Source organism: Choristoneura fumiferana, chromosome 22, assembly GCF_025370935.1.
Source record: "Choristoneura fumiferana chromosome 22, NRCan_CFum_1, whole genome shotgun sequence".
In the NCBI taxonomy this organism is placed as follows: domain Eukaryota; kingdom Metazoa; phylum Arthropoda; class Insecta; order Lepidoptera; family Tortricidae; genus Choristoneura; species Choristoneura fumiferana.
The window spans coordinates 9828311-9852714 of record NC_133493.1 but is presented as its reverse complement, the minus strand read 5'-3'; the positions used below and the strand labels follow the sequence as shown (position 1 = coordinate 9852714).

At 38.6% G+C, this 24404-nt stretch overlaps 1 protein-coding gene and 1 pseudogene across 10 annotated transcripts in view; both read right to left on the bottom strand.

Annotated features, from left to right (window-relative positions):
• Positions 1-7812: 7812 nt before the first annotated feature.
• On the bottom strand, positions 7813-15317 carry LOC141440215 (uncharacterized; annotated as a pseudogene).
• Positions 15318-15575: 258 nt separating this feature from the next.
• The window catches only part of LOC141440309 (uncharacterized), a 50238-nt gene continuing 41409 nt past the window's right edge, over positions 15576-24404 (bottom strand). For 7 of the 10 annotated variants that reach the window (XM_074104781.1, XM_074104785.1, XM_074104791.1 and 4 more), the window contains 10 exons: positions 23806-23924; positions 23061-23087; positions 20960-21073; positions 20510-20619; positions 19518-19680; positions 19030-19201; positions 18670-18830; positions 18298-18405; positions 16604-16696; positions 15577-15760 (listed from right to left, as the gene is read on the bottom strand). In XM_074104781.1, coding sequence (XP_073960882.1) covers positions 15642-15760; positions 16604-16696; positions 18298-18405; positions 18670-18830; positions 19030-19201; positions 19518-19680; positions 20510-20619; positions 20960-21073; positions 23061-23087; positions 23806-23924 — 1186 coding nt within the window. In that variant the 3' untranslated portion in view covers positions 15577-15641. Of the gene's footprint in view, positions 15761-16603; positions 16697-18297; positions 18406-18669; positions 18831-19029; positions 19202-19517; positions 19681-20509; positions 20620-20959; positions 21074-23060; positions 23088-23805; positions 23925-24404 lie in introns of all 10 variants that reach the window. The other 3 variants (XM_074104782.1, XM_074104784.1, XM_074104790.1) reach the window with 3 other exon arrangements.

Below are 24404 nucleotides of genomic sequence, written 5' to 3'. Positions count from 1 at the left end.
TGTTCTAAAACTTGGCAAGAAAAAAAAACAATTTTTTGCCCCTAGCCGCAGTGTATTATTTATTTATTATTAGTGACCCCCTCCAAATTTCAGTCTCGCGACCGCGCCCCTGATTATCATTTCATAGGAACTTGTTTAAAAGTTGATAGACCACTTATTTGGTCGATGGTACAACTTGGTACAAGTCACACTTTTTATAAGAGCATTATAACCTTATTATTACCTCGAGTATAGACCGTTATAATCATTTCAGAATAACTTTTATACTCTGATATAATTCTATAAAAATGTTAATTACTTTCTGCCTAAGTAGGTAGGTACTCCTGGCTTAGGATATTTTATAATTTGTTTTTTTTTTATGTAAAAATTTAACAATAAAGTATTATCTACAACTTACCACGTATTTAGAAGCTTTTATTTAACTTGCCCCTTTTGTTTGAGTCAATTCTTGCAAGCTTATTTTTCTCGGAAAATTGCATAGCGTAGAAGTACCGGTTTTGGCCACCTTAACCTCCTGAGTCCTGGCGTTTTTTAATAAACTTAGCGTTTAAGACCTAGACATGGTTGACCTGCTTTGTTATTTTGGATTTTATTTCAAAATTCTTAGAATTCTTTATTCAATGAACAATTAGTCCTTTATAAAGTACGCGAGGACTTAAGAGGTTAAGACCGTTTTTGGCCAGTTGACATTTGAAGTAATATAAAAAAAAGTATAAAAAGTATTAAAATAATATTTTTAGTGTGTTTTCAAAAGTTTATACTGAAACGAATAAAGTTTGTAATGTTTTATTACTATAAATTTATTTCAAACGTATATTTAAACAATAAATGGCTATAAACGGTACAGTGGCCACAAACGGTACTTCTGCCCTAGTTCCCGCGGAATAGCTATAAACCAATCCTACGCGGACTACGCGGCTTGTAAACAAATAAAACTCTGAATGATTCTAAGTAAATGTTTATTCATTCATCTATTCTAAATACAAAGCGGACATGGTCCGCATATCGTCACAGTTACAGCTGACAAAATATACTAAATCACTTGCAATTATAAAGTGAACAAATAATATACACTTAATATCAATAGAATACTAGAGACCATCAAATAAATGAGCATATTGAGCAATACATAAATGTATTGTCGAAGATTAACAAAACTTGGAGGGAATCGATGATGGTTAAGTAATTAAAAAACATTAATTTAAAGCTTACATTCTTCAAATATTGCCACTAAGACTTATAGCGAGGGGCTACGTTAAGTTTAACTGAAGTCTCACTAAAATAACCTATTCTTAAATAAATAATAGGTGAACCCCATCACTAAATTAATAAGAGCGACGCAGCTATAACTTAGAGCGAGAAAGGCATGTTCTCACCGTAAATAAACTGCGTCTGTCCCCATCCTAGGTAAATCGGGTTTAAAATAAATAAAAATGTGCTATGAAAAAGCAGTAGTCCTTTTCAAAACTAAAATAGTGACACGTGATTCCATATAACTGTAGATCAAATGACATGCAGGGTGATACTCCTTTATTGGTAATATCATTATTACATGTCATTTTGTTAAATTATTCTAATATATTCTAAAGCTAATTAATTAATTGAATTTGTCACTGACGATGTGGCTTTAAACGCAAGGTTAGATACTACATACCCATAACTGAATTAAATTTGCTCTGCAACTTTTTAAAAACATGTCCAGTGTTAAGTTTTTCATACAGATTAAATGTAATTTTCAATGTTTGTAATACAATACTTAATTGACAACACAATGATGCTAAATATTTATCACAGAGATGTCAAATAAATGTCAAAAATTATTTAAAATCCCCCGTACCGAGCCAGCGATAACACCGCCATGTCCGATACAATTATTTAACGATTACAATCTGAGAATCAATAAATTATCTAAATTCAAGTTATTTGGAAATGTTACAAAACAAAAGTAGCTCAGTTAGATATGTGAGTAAAGTCTAACCTTGCATTTAAACTCCTATGGCCCGAGGAACTCTGTATATAGGCAGATGTCATAGTTACTGGCTTTTCTGCTTGCATTTAAGGAAATTATTGAAATCTTAAGGACTAGCGTTCTAGGATTTTTCTAAAGTTTTATGGAATCAAGTGAAGAAAAGGAGCAATGCTCATTAACGCGATAAACCCAACTTTACTTTAGAAGGCACGGATGCTTTAGACAGTCCCGTTCACTATGATATAAACGGGATTTGAAATACATTTTGGCTTTGTGTGGATTTTCAATGCCATAATTATTTGATTTTACAGGGTAATACAGGGTGAGATTTACATAATCATAATCAAGTCGAGTACTTCATATTTTTACTAAAAATATTTCACTGTCAAAGTGAGAAAAATTATACTTTCTGATTTTTGTTGTCTTAAATTTTTTTATTTTACACCGACATATAATAATAATGTAGCTACCGAAACTAGAACACATTGAACGACCAAAAGCACAGCACGATCTTGATTCCGAGTGTCAATAAATAAAGCCCCAGGTTAAAATAGAAAACCACACCCTGTGTCATCCCTTCTCTGTATCACTATCGGAGATACGAAAATATTTCTACTTTTGCTTGTATTAGACTCGTTAAGGAGCCCCAATAAGTTAAATCCATTACGCTTAGATTAATAGCAAAAATATCCAATGAATAAAACATTACATCCTACAAGGAACAATAATAACATTAAATGCATTATCTGGCCATTGCTTGAAATATCGTGTTAAAGAAATACTGGTGCTATTTTAAAATGAAACTGGCAACACTTATAACTGAACTGTGAACCTTATTGCAAAGTGAGAAGGACTAAATGCAGTTATGATTTCAGTGTTGCCGGAGTGCATGTTAAATCTCACATCTGAAAAATATGTGCATCGATGTGCTTTTTTTTTAATTACTACTTGTCGAAGTACTTTTGTGTAATATTAAAACTTATGTATTTCAGTTCACGATACACTAATAGTTTTTTTTTAAAGTAGATATGGGATTTAACATCACAATCTATTACAAACAACAATGGCCTAAATTATATAGTAAAATACTACAGTAGAGTGCCAAATATATTTTATTAAAGATTTATACAATCTAACATGAGATGGAAATTGCATCGAACGCTCAGAAAAATAGAACATTATATATTATTGTCATGATGTTTGAAGTAGTCGCCGACACGTATCAAACCATCCCACCGCCAACACTCGATTATAGACTAATTCAAAGATTGCCATGGTTCCATTAAAATATATAATTTAAACTTGAATCAATCAATGCATTTTATTGCAATATTAAAACCACTTTCACAATAGAAACCTAATTCATTCATTCGGTATAATTTATAATATATCTTACATTTATGTTCAAACGTCAACGTCAATTATATACATAATACACAGTATGAAAAGATATCCTAAACAAGAAAAATAGTTTTTTTAAGTATCACCATTTCTAAAGACTAAATAGTAAAAAGGATTACAGTAAATGCACGAAAAATAGTTACATAGTCTTATGAGTTTTTGTAACATTAGTACTAAGCCAAACAACAAGCCTTCTACCTACTCTCCGTAGTTCTGTCTCTTTCACTCGAAGCTACGGCAGCTAGTGAGAGAGGAAGTGAATCGAACAATGGGTGTGTAAGTGTCAAAGAGTTTTTACCGTTGAACTTTAGTATCGTTCCTTCTGAAAGCTCTTGCAACAATATAATGCGATATATATTTTTACCTTCACCATTTACTTTAAGTTACCGTACCATCATGATGTACCTTCTATTCGACTTAAAATATACTTCTTTTTTATTCATTATAGAATTAAATTGTTGCAATAGCGAACACGAAAACGTAGAGTAATAAATTGTAAATTTTTGTGGCACATACGGGGTACAGTCGGTGCCTTAACATATCCATTTTCTATACGACTAGTATGAAAAAGTGAATACATAATAGGGAACCGACCGTACCAGCAAATCTCTTCGGAATAAACACGTTTATCTGATTTTAGGATATTTTATATTATATTACAGTCATTAGGAATATAACGTTTTAAACTTTCGTGATTTTCACGCATAGTCAAAATACCACCAACGGGACTTGCAGTGGCCGTGGTCACGAGTAGACCACACCACACTCGTGACCACGGCCACTGCAATGTTGCCGAACCGTCGAGGTAAATATTACTCGTGTGTGTTAGCGTGATTAGTCCCGTTGGTGGTATTTTGACTATGAGTCATTAGGAATTCAGGGTTACGTAAGATAGATTAACGGTGGTTATTTTAAACCCTGTATGACATTGAATAAGGTTTTAGTTTGCAAAGGACAGCCACAGTCTTAGTCCATAAACCCTGTTGCTCTCAATGATAAACACGTTAATTTAAATAAAAACTGATGCATTCTTAAATCATATCCCAACGAACGCGTTTTACAAACCCATACAACACAAGACCAGTAATTGTATGTCCACGGCACATCACTTACGACCCTATCCATTATATTTATCACTTGTACATACATACAATGACCACCCTTACACACACATTAAGTTACATGACGATCACTATACTATAACACATTAGCCTAAACGTTCAACATATGTACACTGAAAGTACACAATGTTATTAAATAAGCTTCAACACGAAGTGTAAATTTAAAAAACAGCATTTAAATTTCAACAATTTTAAAATATAAGTAGTTTTTCTTGAAACAGCGTGCGCATTTATAGTAAAAAATGTGTTATGATATCAACTCGTAGTTTAAAATTTTAACAGTTATGTACTTATTTGTCCGGATATTAAAAGTTAAGAATTATAATAATGACCCGTCGTGGGTGTAAATACTATACAATATACAGTATAACTACAACGACTATACCGAGTAACGAGTGTCTTAGTCGGGAATCTTATAAAAATGTGTCATAACAACAGTTTACGCTACCAACATAACGAGGTCTGGACGCCGCGGGACTCGCCACAACACAATACGTCTACATAAACAAAAATAAATAAAAAAACTTCTGCCTTAACTGGACAAAAACAAGAACTAACAAACAAGGGTGTAAAATAGCGCTCGTCAAGTTTCGCGTATATATGCCCATTGCGTTGTCGCTCGGTATTGTGTGAATGACCTCCATTTATATACAGTACATATGTAATACTCCCTTAAAACACTAGTCACTTTTGAATCAGCCTGTATATAGGTCTTCTCTCTGGTCTGGTCTGGTCTGTATGTAATCTTTTTGTGATGCACAGCCACATTATCATTCATTCATTAAATTCATTCGTGCCATCTCTTGTCGACCTATACACCTTACTAAATTGTATTTTTTCCTACTGGTTCCCTTGTGGTACAAAAAATCTTTCCGAAAGCGCAGTTACATTAAAAAATATGCAACTCTATACCTATTTGCAAAATGAACTTGTGATTTATTATTGAATAGCTCATTTAGTGCTTTAGTTGATCCCATGGCGTCCAAACTGTGAGAATGATGTGAATCTCAAACATCTAATCTATGTCAAATGGTAAAATATCTCAACAACAAGATTTCAAGTTTACCAAAACATCTAGTATAACAACTTTACTTATAGACCGCTTCCACTTAGTCATTTGGCTCATTAGGGTTTTTAACGCCGCGCTCAGAATTATCAATTAACTGCCCATAATATTTTTTAATCTCGTCTCTAAGATTCGTCGCTAATATACGACGATGGTAACTGATATGTCTGAGAGCGGAAGGTATGGAAAGCTGCCCGCCTAGCTATTGTATATGTAAGTATAATGACTTAGAGTATAATGAAGACAAGTAATTTATTGTAAATAGCTGCGTTTAAATTACTATAAATAGTGTAAAGTCATTATGAAGCTCGTGACTTATATTTACTTAAAAGTGATTCGAATGTAAGTTTTAAGATTTTTTTGGCTGTTTTAAAATGACAAATGATGACAAATGGAGTGTTGAAGTTCATAATAGTGTCTGTATAATTTCCAATAAAGATAACACATAACAATTTCACTCATTTGTATAATCTAAACAACTCATTAGCTTTGTAAACACTGCGTTTGATGGTTGAGACAAAAAAAATAAATAAATAAAATATACGTCTTCCTTTTCGGTACTGTAATGTCTTTCGGTCTACATTTAAATATCGAATTTCAGTTCAATTCTTAATTTTATGGAATAATTTTACAAATTCCTACTATCTTTTAGCTGCATTTAATAAAGAACTTATCACTTCTTTTGTCTCCAATGGTCTTATTTCATACAAAAACCAATAGCTATAAATTAAAACTCAACAATAATTGAGATTATTAGCTGCCTTTTAAATACTGATAAATACGAAGGAATAAAACAGAGATCACGTAAGTAATAGTATGGAATGTCGATTTCGATTTTGTACTTTAATCGATATTGTTCGAAAATTATTTGGCATCTGAAATTTCATTATTTCAATATAAATCATCATAATGGCCCCTTTACGTATGTAACGGCGTTTTACTTATAGTCATATATAATACAAAAATAGTTTAAGTTAAAAATAAATTCATTTGAAAAATATAGTTATTTCCGTCAGTTACTTTTTTTTGTTCTTTCCTAATAGTAAGTAATAATATACACTGCAAAAAAACTTTTTATATTTCGAATCCCCTAAGAGATTTTAAACTGGCCTAATAATCGCCACGTTTTTATATCGCCGACAAGTGTTAAAATGAGTTTGAATCATAGTCAATTTTACGATACGGTTAGCTTCACTTTTTTTTGTTTTTAGTCCGCGTAGATGAAGTAAGACGGCCAGTATCAGTTTCCGTAAAGAAAGCAAATATAATCTTGTCTTGTGGGTATACAAATACATAGTTGGGTTTGTGTGATTTTTGCAGAGTAAATAGTGCTTGTATTGGTGTGGCTAACTTAGAGTGACAACACAGTGATATAAACATCTGTGTGACATCTGATCAGCAAGTGCCATGACTTGTAGTGACTTGTAGTGACAGAGTAGTGTATGTATTGGTGTGGCTAGCTTAAAGTAAAAACACAGTGACATAAACATCTGTGTGACATCTGATCAGTAAGTGCCATGACTTGTAGTGACTTTTCACACGTGACTGTGTAGACAGAGTAGTGTCTGTATTGGTGTGGCTAGCTTAAATTAAAAACACAGTGACATAAACATCTGTGTGACATCTGATCAGTAAGTGCTATGACTTGTAGTGACTTTTCACACGTGACTTGTAGTGACAGAGTAGTGTCTGTATTGGTGTGGCTAGCTTAAATTAAAAACACAGTGACATAAACATCTGTGTGACATCTGATCAGTAAGTGCTATGACTTGTAGTGACTTGTCTCACGTGACTTGTAGTGACAGAGTAGTGTCTGTATTGGTGTGGCTAGCTTAAATTAAAAACACAGTGACATAAACATCTGTGTGACATCTGATCAGTAAGTGCTATGACTTGTAGTGACTTGTCTCACGTGACTTGTAGTGACAGAGTACTATTTGTATTGGTGTCGCTACTTTAAATTAAAAACACAGTGACATAAACATCTGTGTGACATCTGATCAGTAAGTGCCATGACTTGTAGTGACTTGTCTCACGTAACTTGTAGTGACAGAGTAGTGTCTGTATTCGTGTGGCTACCTTAAAGTAAAAACACAGTGACATAAACATTGGTCTTATGACATCTGATCAGTAAAGCGTCATGATCTCACGTGACTCGTAGTGACTTGTGTGGATAACTTAAGGTGACATAAACATCTCTGAAAAGACACCTGATCAGTAAAGCATGATCTCACGTGGCTTATAGTAGGGTATATGTGGCGGCTAGGCCAGCCGGCAGCCTCAGGAGCGATCGAGGGCGGGCTCGGCGGGCGGCGGCGCGCGGCGGCGCGGCGGCCGCGGGGGTCAGAAGTAGATGACCTCCTCCTCGGGGGGCACGGGGGCGTCGCCGGGCTCTCGGGGCTTCGCACGCGGAACTTGTCCGGCAGCTTCGGGTACGTGTTTGTCCTGGATAGAAGGAGGGAATTAAGGGTATGTTTCACCACTCATTGATAAATTTTAACAGGTAAATGTCATGTCGTCTCTGTTTATTCGGAGAAAGCAAACAGCCACGGCATCACATAATATGTCTGACGTATTAAATTAATCAATGAGTGTTGAAACAGGGGGTAAGTGTCGCTGACATAAATGGAACTCGAAAATACAAACTGAGACATGGATGCACAGAAAAACCAGAAAAAGAGACAAGTGCTGGGAATCGAACCCACGTCCTCAGCATTCCGTGCTTCATGCCATACCCCTACACCACCACTGGACAGGAGTACCGACACGAATTTCTCCTATGCACACATATCTCAGGTTGCTTCCCAGCGCTGGTCTCTTTTTCTGTGCATCCATGTCTCAGTTTGTATTGTCGATATGGTTTTACGGGATGACCGTAAAAGAAACAAATTTGGAGTTGAAATAAAAAATACAAAAAGACTCCACATAACCAATCATAAGAAATGGAACTGTTTATCCTACTTTGATTATAAGTAATAAAATAATAATAAATAAATATCACGGGACAGTTGACGCAAATTGACCTAGTCTAAATGTAAGCAAAGCTTGTGTTATGGGTACTAGGTAACGGAACTTATTAAAAACCCAAGACTCGAGAACAAGCATTCTTATTTCGTACAAATATCTTCCCCGACAGGGTTCGAACCTGGGACCTCAAGCTTCGTAGTCAAGTTCTCTGGGCTGGTCTGGGTTATAAATAATGTTTATGAGTGTATGTATTTTTGTTAGTCCTTAACTCTAAAGTGGCCGGATTTGGTTGAAGTTTAGTAACGAGCTGTGGTCATGTATCATAACAGCTACAAAGAGAAAATAATTACAAGCTTATCAACAAGCGGCCTTATCGCTCTAGAGCGTTTTCTTCCAGGCAACCACTTTTTTTCTTTAACCCTCACCTGGTGGCTTTATTGTTGTTTTGCGGCTGCGAAGTCAACGGCGCGGGCGAACTGCCAGTGCGCGTGTGGTGCACCACTAAACCGGCATGCTGTAACATTAGACAACGTCAGACAACATAAGTTAGCTTTTCTACGCGATCATTTTTAATCGGCGATCAACCCGCCATGTCCCGAATCGTGAAATTTGACAAAAAGTAAGGACCTCACAACACGCGTAAATAAAGAAGTCTGCAAGACACTGATTCGTACAATTTGGCCGTTTTTTACGCCATAGACATCCGCATTCTTGAATATTTGTTAAACTAGGACACCGACAAATACGAGCAAAACTTTCGGATTCCCAGTAACGGCGCTTTTTTTTTGGGCTTAAATCCGGTACCAAAAATACCGGCACTTAATGGTACTGGCAAGGTTGCTATTTTTGGTATCTCTTTTCAAGTACCTACCAGGAAGAGAAATATCGATACCAAAGCAAGCAGTACATACAGGTATATGAAGTATCACTTTTAAGTATCTGTAAAAAAACTACCGGTACCAATGCAATACATACCGATATTTTTGGTACCACTTTCTATTACCAGTAAGAAAAAATACTGGTACCAAAGCAGTACATACTGGTATTTTTTACCGCTTACAAACACCAGTACCAAAAAATACCGGTATTTTCGGTATCGGTTTCAAGCCCTTGTTTGTTTTTCGTAACAACAGAGACGCAGTGCATCTAGAAGTAACTATGACATTAAAAGCTGAACAGACAAAATGGTTGTATCTACGTGAGAAAGAGAAAAGAAGCTCAGGTCCGTATTAGACAGTTTGGTAACCACGAGCACAGATACATAAAGTTTACAATGAACAGACAAATTATACAAATGAAGTTATGAAACATACTTATTACGCAGAGATAGAAACTATGTGTATGTAATGTATGTATCGCACCTTTAGAATGAAACCGACACAATTCGAAATATTCACATTACTAAAATGAACTTTGTATAAAACAAAACATGATTGAGTTTTAAAATGAGAACATTTTGAATTGTGTCAGTTTCAGGTTTGCGGCGTCTAAGTGCTGGAATGATATCCCCCCTCCCATCCTAGGAGTGACTAGCAGGTAAACCATTGGGCGAAAGCTTAAAGGCTTTTTGCAGGTAGTAGGACCTTGTGCAAGGTCCGCCCGGATTGCTACTACCATCTTGCTCGCTAATCCTGCCGCGAAGCAGCAGTGCTTGCACTGTTGTGTTTCGGCGTGGAGAGTAAGACAGCCGGTGAAATTACTGGCACGTGAGGTATCCTATCTTAGGCCTCCAGGTTGGCAACGCGTCTGCAATACCCCTGGTGTTGCAATGGTTATGGGCGGTGGTGATCTCTTACCATCAGGAGACCCACTTGCTCGTTTGCCATCCAATCGAATAAAAAAAAAAAAAAAAAAAAAAGCTATTTGTTATCATTTCAGAAGTCCTAGTTCCTCTCCTTTCCAGCACTATTTCACAAAGCATCTTTTTTCTTTCGGTTATTTTTAATTTATTTTTTTCGTTTAAGCCCGCGTAAGGATGTATACTTGGCAAGTGTGTTCACTGTATAAATGCTCTAATAATTTTGTTTACGTATTAAAAATGTATTTAAAATGTAAATGATTATAAATTCATGTAGTTTTATATGTATCGTTAATAGTGTGTAGTATATTTTTACAGCGGTCAGAGGGTCACCGACGGTGCTGGCTGAAAATCAGCGCTGGGGCGTTCTTAACGTCTCAGCATTATGCTGACCTAGTCTCCGATTCACAAGCACAATGACACATACCATATTAAGTACTACCTATCTATACTACCCTACTTAATAAAATTGTTGTGTCTTGTGTAGTGTTGTCTATTGTTGTGCTGTGAATAAATGTATTTATTTCTTTCTTTCTCTTTAGTTTCGTTCTACATATGCGGTATATTATACGCGCAAAGAAATTCAGTCACGGAAAATCCTGCGAAATAAATAATTTCATTTCAATTTCATTTCATTTCAAATAGGATTTTAGAGAACACCAAGTAAACATAATTTTTATGGACAAAATAAGACTCCCTATAGACTGTTTAGTATAAGTGATAGTGTACGTGACGTCTCTTATCAGCCAAAACAATTGACTATTGATCTATTTCTAAACTAAAATATAAATTTTAAAGTTGATAAAAAAATGGTATTAAAATTAAATGGTACCCTAGGTACTCTAGTACTTTTTGTGATTAAACTAATTTTGAATCATATGTAGACTAGATTGAGTATCACTGAGTCACATTCTAGTGTCAATTTTATATTTATGCCCCTGACGCCCATGTAAAATTTTTGATTTATGAACATAACTTATGTCATGTATGATAGTTTGATTTAAATTACAATAAGTCCTTTATAAAGGACTCTGGGCGTTAGGAAGTTAAGAACATTCTTATCGCGTCGCTCTATTACTGCGACTTTGAAAATTTAAAGTCTCAGTAAATAATTTCAAGAATCAACTGTAAATACAGACCTTGAGTTGTACGCAACTAACAGCCAATCGCAGTGCAGATATTAAAGCCAATTGTTATTTGTTGTTTCGTAATATTTCCAATGAACCCGAATAAATTGCTTATATTCAAAATCCCGACTGATACAACAACATTTTTTTAAGCCAAAGAAAATATACTTTAGAAAAAAAATACAGTTGAAGCGGCAACTGAATTATATATTTTTATTTATTTGGAGCTGTAGCTTTTTAGTTAAGTATGCATGTTATTTTTTTTCCAAGTACCTACTACCGACTACACGTAAGCTTCATTATCGCTTCAACTGTACAGATCGAGTGATGTTTTTCCATCGTATTTTTTCGGATCAGTCGTATTTATCTTGCTTTCACAATTACCTTCAGTAAAAACAGCTGCGCGGAGCGGTCCAGGTAAATAAAGCGTCTATTAATTAATGAAATAGTAGATTGTTGCACCAAGCAGAAAGTTATTTATTATTGCACCGAGTGCCGATTTGGAGCCCGTGTCAGCGAGGGCTTTAAAAAGCACCAGGGCAATATAAATTACTTAATGAGAGGCGCATAATCTGCTTTTCTTTCAACTATTACAGGAATAGTAGACGAAAAAAAAACTCATGCTAAACAATTAATAGGAAAGTAATGTCACTAGCACTCGATGATTCCATTTTTGTAAGTTTACATTCGCATTTCTTACTTTTTTTTTGCAGAGTTAGTCGCCAGTAGCAGATATTTTTTTACCCGCGATCTGTCAAATTTCGGATGGGCGCCAGGTTGGTCAACCAAACACACAAAGTTTTTTTTAATATACGGCTACTTACTGTTTTTGGTAGGATTGGTAGCAACAATTTTTTGCACGTAATCTGTCAAATTTCTTAAGACCGTTAGGTTGAGCAACCTAACACTAGATTTTTTTACACTATGCAGCACAGCTATGCAGGCTAATTTTATAGCAAAAATACTTGTGTTACCTCTTTGGTGGTGCAATTAAAAAACAATGTAAAACAATGCAATAAAGGATTTTCATACATTTTTTCTGCTCTTGAGCAGAAAAGTCCCACTTTGTGCTGGGTATTTAGTGCGTTTATGATGAAATTAAAGCATAGTTGGAAGAAAAACATATTTCTTGCACATCTCTGGACGGAGCCTAAAGCCTATACTTGATTTGGATAGGTAGTTAACTAAATGTAAACAAACTTCAGCTGCCAGATTTGATACATTCAAGGTTTTTATACAGTATTTTACTAATCTATCATTGACAGACTAGTGTACTTCAATACAGAAATGTAAATGCTTTACATAGTTTATGGGAGAATTTCAATATTTAAAACACCAATTGACGTTGTTTTGTTTACATTTAGTTAAATACCTATCCAAACCAAGTATAGTTTCCACTGCGAGCGGACCGGCGGACTCCCAGTAAGCTAGTTGAGAATGCAAGGTTGACCTTTCCGACAAAATAAGATGACAAAACACTATTCAATAGATCTGTAATACCTTTTAGGGGCAGTGACCAGGATATTTTAAACATAGAACTACAATTATTCGGGCTTAACACGACAGGGGTAGAACTTTACAGCGGTGATTTTGGAAAATACAGCTACTTTGTACTGGACACCAATTATGTACTTACACAATATTAGCAAATTTTGATGTTAAAATACGTTTGGGTAGTCGACGTCCTGAAAAACCAACCATTTGATCTGTTTCGGAGCAATATGATCACTAAAGTAACTGAATTAAAATCAATTTACACAATTTATTGAATCAGGCGTTACTTTGCGGAAGTCATATCAATGAACTGAAATAATTACTTTTCTCACCTGCGCGACCTTATGATAGCTAATTTTATGCAAGAAATGTGTGTTCATGCAGTTCCTCCACCTCCACACTGTAAGAACACACACAAATCACACAAAGCCATCTATCACCACCACCACATTACACTGACACGTTTCGATCTCAACTAGAGCTCATCTTCAGAGCAACACAACTGTTCACCATGCTACCAAATGTTAGACTAACATCTAACGGTTGTGGTGGTGGTGATTTGTGGGGGTGTGGGGGTTTGTGTGATTTGTGTGTGTTCTTACAGTGTGGAGGTGGAGGAACTGCATGAACACACCTTTCTTGCATAAACTTAGCTATCATAAGGTAGCCGGTGAGCAAATTAATTGTTTCAGTTCATCAATTTACACATTATAATGTTTTCAAACTTTTGTGACTTTCACTCATAACGATACGTGACAACACTCGCTTTTCAAGTGTCAAAAGGAAGTAAGTAAGTAAAGTCCGATTACCTCGCTCGGCGACTCGTGTAGGCGATGGTAGCCGGGCGGCGGCTGCTGGGACTTGCCACTGGCTAGCTTCAACGGGAGTTGCTGCTTTATTACCATTTGCTGGAAAACAAATCAAGGTATACGTCTTTTTGCCGTTTAAAGTTACGGTATGATATGGAAGGATCACGGATGGATGCGAAATATGACGAGCATAGCATACTTCGTGTAAAAGTTCTCTGTCGTTTGCCCGAATTGCATATTAAATGTATTGTTTTCCGTAACTTTAATTTGTCATGTGATATATATCTGACACAGCATTTTATAAGAACTAACCGGTTTTTACGCTTACTTACGTAGTTACTATATTTTATGGCAAAAACGTGATGACAAATGAAATTATGCAAAACGTGAGCGATTTGAGCGTGTCTGTGTATCTATCTTCTTTAGGGGTCCTTACCACGAAAAGAAAAAACAGAACTATTATACATAGGATCACGTTGATGTCCGTCTGTCTACCCGTGCGGCCACATGCAGTCGCTCGTCGCTCGTTTGCAGCGATAAATCTGGTCACGTGACATATAGCGATAAAGCTGAAAATGTAGGACTTAATCGCTGGAAAAAAATACCTCTTCAATTTCGGCAAAACACTGTTATTTTTTTTAATTCACTCCAATTTCATTTATTTGTACCACTGACACGGCTGCTACTAAATGAGATTAAGAAATCAGCTTCCAAGATCAAGATCATTCCTGCAAGCAGCCATCTTGACGCTGCTGCTCGACGCGGCGACTTGACGCTACTTTTTCGAGTCGCGGGAAATTCAAAATCACATTCAAAATGGGGTCGCGTGACCAGATTTAACGCTGCAAACAAGCGACTGTATGTGGCCGCACCTTTAGAGTGAAAAATGGCGCGCGCGCGTGTGTCTGCGTGCGTGTGCGTGTGTTAAGGACTCACAGTGACGGCGGCGGTGGCGCGACTCTCGTTCTGCGGCGGAGAGCAGCTGCGGGGGGGCACGGCGCGCGCGTGTGTTCTGCGGGTGTGCGTGTGTTAAGGACTCACAGTGACGGCGGCGTGGCGCGACTCTCGTTCTGCGCGGAGAGCAGCTGCCGGGGGGCACGGCGCGCGCGTGTGTGTCTGCGTGCGTTGTGCTGTGTGTTTAAAGGACTCACAGTGACGGCGGCCGTGGCGCGACTCTCGTTCTGCGCGGAGAGCAGCTGGCGGGGGGCACGGCGCGCGCGTGTGATGTCTGCGTGCGTGGCGTGTGTTAAGGACTCACAGTGACGGCGGCCGGGGCGCGACTCTCGTTCTGCGCGGAGAGCAGCTGCGGGGGGCACGGCGCGCGCGTGTGTGTCTGCGTGCGTGTGCGTGTTGTTAAGGACTCACAGTGACGGCGGCGGTGGCGCGACTCTCGTTCTGCGCGGAGAGCAGCTGCGGGGGGCACGGCCGCGCCGCTGTGTCTGCTGCGTGTGCGTGTGTTAAGGACTCACAGTGACGGCGGCGGTGGCGCGACTCTCGTTCTGCGCGGAGAGCAGCTGCGGGGGGGGCACGGCGCGCGCGCGTGTGTCTGCGTGCGTGTGCGTGTGTTAAGGACTCACAGTGACGCGGCACGGGGCGCGACTTCGTTCTGCGCGGAGAGCAGCTGCGGGGGGCACGGCGCGCGCCGTGTGGTCTGCGTGCGTGTGCGTGTGTTAAGGACTCACAGTGACGGCGGCGGTGGCGCGACTCTCGTTCTGCGCGGAGAGCAGCTGCGGGGGGGCACGGCGCGCGCGCGTGTGTCTGCGTGCGTGTGCGTGTGTTAAGGACTCACAGTGACGCCGGTGGCGCGACTCTCGTTCTGCGCGGAGAGCAGCTGCGGGGGGGCACGGCGCGCGCGTGTGTGTCTGCGTGCGTGTGCGTGTGTTAAGGACTCACAGTGACGGCGGCGGTGGCGCGACTCTCGTTCTGCGCGGAGAGCAGCTGCGGGGGGGCACGGCGCGCGCGCCGCCGCCGCTCGCCGAGCACTCGGACCCCGTCGAGCCGCGGTTACCTGCGGCCGCCATGCGTGCCCAACACGCTACTTAATACTCACTTTAAAAAAGTTATTTGTTAAAAACTTCATTTTTTACACAAGCTTGTACTTTTTTTTTGACTGTACGTGCTCATTCGAACATCATTACTGTACCAAATTCAAGTCGATGCCATAAACCGTTGAAGAGTTCCGTCAGAGACAATCCTGGCTTAACCATGAGGATGTCACTACCAGATTATTGCATTATCACCAGATTTACACAATTGAGTCAAATTCAACTTGCAAGATACATAGTTACAAACATACGTTGCAAGTTAAATAAAAGCTTGAAATTTATGCAATCACAACACTAAAATCTAAGATCTAAGGGCCAGTACAGACGAACTGCATTCCAACTGCAAGGATACTACGAAACTCGAAACTCAGAGTTCGAGCTTCGAGTTTCGAGTTTCGTAGTAGCCCTGCTGCAACGTAACCAACTGCAGACTGCTCATACATTTTTATCACAGTCAGCGTGCAGTTGTGCCGACTGCAATGAAACTGCAATAGCCGATGAGCCAGCCAGTGCGATGAGCATGTGTCGAACAGAATCATGCGTGTGCAAGGCGCGCAGTTGGCAGTTACGACAAACATATGCAGTCGGCAGTTGGCAGTGCAGTCCGTCTGTACTGGCCCTAAAAGAAACGTCTACTTTTTTATCTATAAAAATACACATTTGTTTAAGTCGGAAAACCACTAATCCGCAAGAAATTACTAAAGTTTTTTTTAAAGTCATTTAGCTTTTAAATTTGTAAGGAAAAATCAGTGCGCGAGTCCGACACGCACTTAGCAAATTTTTTTATGATGGCAAGTTTCACTCACTCCGCCATTTCGGTTCTTTCCGCCGCGTGGTGTCGCTCACGCTCGAGTCAGGGGACAGCGTGCCGACGCTCGCTATCTCTTCCTGAGAGCCTCCTGTGAAACAATTTTTAGAGTTCATATATGGCTAAAATTTAAAATGTGTCTCATGAGTGTGATACCTATATTGAAAATACATACTGAAATATAGATGCAGAAAAAAACAGAAAAATAAGACCATCACTGAGAATCGAACCCAGGTCCTCGGTAATCCGTACCGCGTGCTATACCGCTACACCACTGATGGTCAACGGTACGACACGAATTTCCCTATGCACCTCATATCTCAGCTTGTGTTTCTTACTTAGTCACTTAAGCAGCGACGCTAGCGACATCTATGCCGTAAGCCCTCAAACTTTTTCGGCATTCCTTTGGAACTAACCGCTCACCCGGACAAGAGATATCGTTTCTAAGCAATCAAATTAAGATTGGTTTTTGGAATCTTTTTGTATTTTTTATTTCAATTCCAAATTTTTACTTTTACGGTCATCCGTAAAACCGAAATTGAAATACAAACTGAAATATAGATGCACAGAAAAAACAGAAAAATGATGACCGTAAAAGTAAAAATTTGGAATTGAAATAAAAATACAAAAAGATTCCAAAAAACCAATCTTAATGTGATACCTATATGATTATCTTTTTTTCTTTTCCATGCATGCTAAATACATTCGAATTATAATGAGCACCCTCTGTTTACTTGTATTGCCGTGCCCTATCAGGGCGTCACATGTATACCTAGTTTGTAATTTTCCATCCTAACGCCTGTAATGAGACAAGCTATAAACAATTTTGAATTTGAGTTTGAATACACTCAACAGGACTATTAGGCGTGACTATAGGGGACAGCTTTTTTACAGACTTGCAGCGTCATCTAGTGAGATCTATATGCGGTCATGTAGATACAGAACAGCAAGACGCCGTAGCTGAACAGTTCCAAATATAGAACCAAAAAAGTATTAAGGTCCGTTTATATCTACAGACATTGAGCGTGTCAGACACGTGCCGTGGTGGACAAAATAATATACAGTGTCTATTAACGTATGTAATGTCTATCGTTACACGGCCGCACAGACGCCGACAGACACGAGCCGTGCGCAGCCAGTATTTGCAGTCAGAATATTTTGCCAGTGCGGTTCATGTCTGTACGTGTCTGTGCCACATACTCTGTGGCTACCTGCCGGGCAGTGTGATTAGAGCAACGGAACCGTGCAGACGTTTTGTTTGACGCTGACGACGGTGTCTGTTGATGTCTGACAAGGCACGCTCAGATGTAAATAAAACGTTGTCTGTCGGTGTCTGCCCTAGCAGTTGTCTGGCACGCTCAGATTTAAATAAACTGTGTTGTCGGTGTCTGTCCCGGTACGTGTCTGGCACGCTCAATGTCTGTAGATATAAACGGACCTTAGTTTATTCTGAAACTTAAGCAATCTGAAGAAAATCATCATTGCTTATTTAAACTAGCTAGTCTCCGTAGCGGGAAGGGCGCCGTGACGAAATACTAAGCCTATAATTGTGACGCAAGCTAAAAAGTTTGGGAAACCCTGCGTTAGACAATAAGGCATCTGGTTAGATTCCTTTACATACAATATATAACTATTTTTTTTTTCAATGTATTCTAGCTTTAATCTTATCGAATAAAATAAAAATCTTCTTACCATGCTGCTGCAATCTCTCCAGCCGGCGGTACAGCCGCTCGCGTTGTTGTTCGACGTCTTTCTGCTGCTCCGCCAACTCCTCGCGCGCCGCTTGCAGTTGCCGCTTTTCTGTGATAACATCATCATCAGTTACAGTTCATATAAATTTGGAAGGTTGCTGCCGCGGTTTCTCTATTTGTTAATTAATAAAGTACGGATGAAAGGATATGTGTCCAAGCGCATCTTCCATGAAGAGCGCTCATCCTAACAACATTTTGTTCTAAACATGCGTGTATTCTTTATTGCATTTAAGAATTATTGTGTGGCCAGAATTATAGACACTGTGGTCAACATAGCAGCAGGTGTCCAGTACTGGTGCAGCCTGCTAGTTACCGTCTGCGATGGCGGCGTGGTCCCGCGCGCGGCTGTGTTCCCAGGCTGCGCGGTCAGCCGTGAGCCGCGCCTGTAGATGCCTCAGTTCCTCCAGCTGCGCCTCGTGCCCGCGCGCCGCGCCGCCCGGCGCCGCTCGCCACGCCATCACTTGCGCTTCCAGGCTGCAATAATGATGATGACGATACAAACTACAAATGTCAGGCAAAAATGAGACCTCGCCCCAACACTCGCAACTCGTTGGTAATGGTAATGGATCGTCAGGCGTGGAGAAATGAAGAGGAGGCCTAAGTTCGGAGACTTAAAGGCCGCTATGATGATGATTGGTCGGTTTTTGACGTGAATGCATGTGTAATCCTGTACCTGTGTATGGTGGTGAGCTGTTGCCACACGATGCAAGTGAGCGTGTAGACAGCGTGTTGCAACTTGAGCGCGGCGTCGCCTCCCGTCTGTTCGTACGCTCGGGGCCGCTCGTGCGTCTCCGACTCCGCTTCGGCTTCTTCCGGCGTGTCCGTTGATAACCGTAAGTTGACGCCTGGACAAAAGAATTTTCAACATGATCCACATGTTTAACTAGCACTGTGTTCAAAATAAAGTTAGTGTCGAAAACTTTCATGGCCTCGCAAAGGCTTTGGACACAGTCACAAATTATTTTTTCATAAAAAAAATAGAAATTAGGTATAAGTGTAGTGCTAATCTGAATACATAACTACACTACTTATCTTACCGGAAGCATTGCTTTGAAATTAATGATTACAGTATGAGTTAAATGAAATCACTTTTTGGGTACCTCAAGGCAGTATTTTGAGTCCCCCGCTGATTTCAGCATATTTAAATAAGAGATACTGTACCTCTGTGTCTGTTGGTAGTGGCATCGAAACCCGCGAATGTGTCAGCTCGTCTCGGCAGCGCGGGGCTCTCGTAAACACATGAATGCCGCTCCCCAGCCGAGCTGGTGCTGCGGCCGAGTGCGCCGCCGCCGCTCCACACGCCGCTTGACGCTTCTAACGCGTCCTGGAATCGATGGTGGGACGTTGATGTGTTATAAATAGGTCATGTCACCCACAAGTCTTATCATGAGCCGTATACAAGTCTCCTTCTAGTGCAAGCATTACACTCCTTTAGCGAAATACTCGAGCTGTACGCTTATGGTGTTAGCATCGAGAGATCCATTTAAAGTTACAGTCGCGCTTGCGATTGACTAATTTAGTTATTTAACCAATAATCACAAACGTGACACAAAGGGGCCGTTCATAAATTACGTGAGACATTTTTTAGACTCCCCCGCCCTCCCTGGTGAGATTTCGTAAGATTTTCCTTAACTCCCTCCCCCTCTCTAAATCTCACGTGAGATTTTGTGAAATGTGTTTTGGCTGTTAACCCGTTAGATTTAAAAAAGAAAAAAAAAATGTTCTATTAATGTTACCACTAGCAAAGACTAGTATTTGTGATTTGAGAATATTGCCGTAGTTTAAAATCACTGTGATAAAATTAAATAATAAAAATTTCAACTTAAATTATAAAACTTTACTTTCACGCAATTTTACACGGTTTTCTATTGAAAAAAAAAATACGTGATATTTGTTAAAATCCCCCCTCTCCCCCAAGTGAGATTTGGAAAGATTTTACTTGACCCCCTCCCCCCCTTAAAGACCTCACATAATTAATGGACGCCCCCAAATGTCAAAGTTGTCAAATGAACTTCACGATACTTGCACCGACCAGTTTAACACAGAAACCCTGTAAAAAAGTGGGTGGCAAACATGATACAATACACCGTATTACGATGCTATACAACGCATGAAATGCCGCGCAACGCGTGAAAAAACTGATAGAAACTTACTTTGACGACCCTGCAGACTTCCTGCCAGAGCGCATGCGTGTCGGGCGAGGGCGCCGCGAGACGCACGTAGTCCGGGAACACCAGCCCGCCCGGGAACACCGCGTTCGCGCCTGTCAACAAATCAACATAACGCTGGGTTTACAGGGCATTGTCCTGCACGTTTTTTTTGTATTATACATCGAACCTTGGTACCGAACGTTTGCACTGCAAAAACATTTGTTTTTTTTTTTCATTTACATTTCGTACATTTCTAAACATCAGACTGACTAAGACCCTGTTTAAGTTCATTAAATAGCCGCTCACAGAAAAATTACTAAGTTTTACTTCTTTCCATAACACCGCTTCGCGCTAGACCGGATTTTATTATCTTATGACGTGTAGTATATTCATATCTACTCGTCATTTTGGGTTCCGCATTATAAAGATTACACGAAGCGCTTTAAGACTTACCCGTACTAGGCACGTCCAGCGTAGATGTGCCCGTGTGCCCCACCATTTTCATATGCAGAGCCATTTTCTCTTCTAGAAGCGTCGCGTGCTCTCTATCTTTAACCCTCAACGCTTCTGTGAATTTCAATTTTAAAGAAAAAGTGAAACAGAGATATTCCTTCATAGGGCATCTTTTAACAGTGTAAAGTCCAAGTTAGACTTGCGAGAAAAATCGGCCTTGAAATGTAATGCAAAATGTCAGTTGCACGATTTTTCTTGCAATTTAAACCGGACATAATAATTTGTCGTTCAAATTGTAAAAAATACGCAGTGCGAGGTGCACGAATATATATTGCCATCACTGTAATTTTGGAACTGAGCTGGAGACAAAGAATGTTTAGACACGGCATTATAATTTTTGGGCCCTGTGTCTATTCCGTATGGATGCTACATGCCTTTCTTATTTTATACATATATTTATTTTTACAAAAAACTTGGTAAAAGCCTCGGCAAGCAGAATTAGTTAATTATAGAATCATGTTTAAGCATATAAAAACAAAAACAGATTATTGATTTATTTTATAGCAACGTTTTTACTGTTATATATACAAAATATATGCATTACGTTAAGATACAAATTAACTAAACGTAATTAAATTAAAATTAATAATTATAAAAAACAAAAATAAACTATTAAGTACCCCCCCTTTTCACCATCCATTGATTCAATTTATTTGACGGGTAGATGTGATGCCTTCTCTGTTTGCTTTGTTCAAATAGACGAAGACGGCATCACATTTATCCCTCAAAGAGAATTAATCAATGGACGGTGAAACAGCCCCTTAATCTGCTTAATCCACTAGTAAATCTAATGAAAAATATAAATAGATCTAGAATATAATTGACAAGCGGGATCCTAAAGCAGTAATGTATGCTATTTATTTATGTGCAGTCGAGGGCATAAATATACAAGCATAGCGTCAAATATATGTATACGTCGACCTTATGATTAGTGGCATAAAGGTATATAGACATTTTTTGACATCTTGGTAACATAAATATATTTATGATCTTGACTGTACCAAAAATAGAAACTACTGAGGAATACTTAATTTGTTTTCCAATGCAAAAATATTACGCAAAAAAATATTTCTTAGTAAAAAATATATCTACATATATCTATCAAAAGCTAATTTACACTAGAATTTTTTTTTTTTACCGGTATACATTTTAAGGCCCATCTACATTTTTTACATTGCCTTTTTGATCCAAACCGAACCGTCAAGGATGAAAGTAAGTACAGTCAGAACCGTTTAGAGCGACTTTATAAGGAAGGTAACGTTTGAACCAATAAACGTTATTCGTGACTATATTTAAAACCAGTAACACCTGATTTGTACAACGTGTGACATCCATAATAATATAAATTTTAATTAACGATAGCTTTAACTATTGAGAACAGTTTTATCGAAGAAATATAACAATTACCTTTAGTAATGGAGACTTTTTTTTTTCTCGAGCAGCAATGTAATGCAAACATTTATTTGACGTTTCAGAGAGGCAGCAAATGTTAGTGTCAGTTATTAGCTTGGTTAACGATACATAGCGTGCCGAAATAATTTGTATGAAAAAAAAATTTTTTTTTAACTAGAAATACTCATTTACGTTCATTCTTTCAGCCCTTAAAATATATGTTCTTATGGAAGTCACACGTTGTACATACAAATCGGCGTAACATCGGGTACGTAAAGTACTTAGGCAATACATTTATATTTGAGTTGACATTTTAAAATTAAATATGTACTGCCACAATCGGGACATATCACTTCGACCACATTAGTAGTTGAGTGTACTTGTGACCACTATCACTGTAATGTGGTCAAACCGTCGACGTAATTATTACTCGTTTGTTAGTGTGATTAGTAAAAAGTTTTTTTTAGTTGCCACACCATCCAACTAAAGCCAAAAATGTAAATTTTGCACGCCAACTGCTGGTGAAATGTGTGATTCACTGGAATAAAAATATTGTATTGTCGTTCTAACAGGTATAAACGGCTATAAACGGTTCCAACTGAAAACATTTGACATGCAACCATGCAACCACTGAGAGTGTTAAAATCACCTTCTATTTGCCACCAGGGAGTCTCATCTGTCCAATAAAAGTCATACGTAAGCATTCTATCATTAAAACTACTAGTATTATGCTACTTTTTGTACAATTTTACGTTATGTCACAAAAGTTTCCCATGTCAAAATTTTATTACATTGATATAAGATTGATTTTTACTTGTTCTGTGTAAAAACTTTAATCACTACATCTATAGCTATGTTATATTTTACTACTGATTGGAAACTAAGTAGGTACTTAGTCAAAATACAAGTAAAATATACATATTTTTATAGTAAAATACATTGAGCTAAACTCGAAGATTAATGTTAGAGCTTATACCCATTCTTACTTTATAGTAATCATCCAACCAGAAACTTGCTTCATTCAGCTGTTATTTTACGGTGATCCCTGACAATAAACTAATGACCTTTTTTGACCTTGTTTCTCCGTCACCATACATACACGCCAGGTACATCTATGCGACACATTTGTAATCTCATGCAGACTCCGCCCTCCTCCACTTCAACATAAATCGTGAGATATGTAACATATTCATGTCATTTCATGTGTAAAATATATCGCACAGATGTAGCTGTGGAGCACGTGTGATAACATACATGAGTTAAAAAAAGATTATAGTTAAATCTAATTAAAAAAAAATCATTTACTAGATTAACTGTCGAGTATAATGTAAAAAGTTCATCTCGCTCAACCCAACATGAGCCTTGCACAGGGACAATAATGCCATTTCACTCACCAGTGATCAGTCTTATGCTCTCGTATCTCGCGTCGAGCGCGCGTTGTCTCTCTTCCGCAGAGGCCAGTGACCCCGCCTCGGATTCCTCCACTTCCGACGGACATTGGGACACCGCTAACCTGTTAAAAGGTTGACTGACTTTAGTCATAGTCATATAGGTTATTACAATTATGTGGTATAAAAGGTTTTGATTAACAATCTTTAACAATCGGGTTAAATAAACATCGGAAATTTTACTTTCTAATTCCAGAATACATTTGAGGAAAATAAATCTTGCACCTGCATTAATATCTGCCACAGCGGAGCGTGGAAAAATATCTGACACGTTCTACCGATCCTAGAAATAGAGTCTTTTCAGATATTTAATATCAATTAAAAATTTAGTTTACCTACACGTTAAATGAACCAGAATAAATATTACTGAATTAAGAGCCACACTCTCTGTTAATTCTCTAAGATCTGAATCTCCACAATACAGCCTGTGCCTAGTGTGGGGATCACTGCTTCTCTTGTATCGTTGAATTTATTTTTATGGTCAATAAATACATTTTATTATTATTATTTGTGCACACTTTGTTGTGTCAGATATTGGTGCTGAT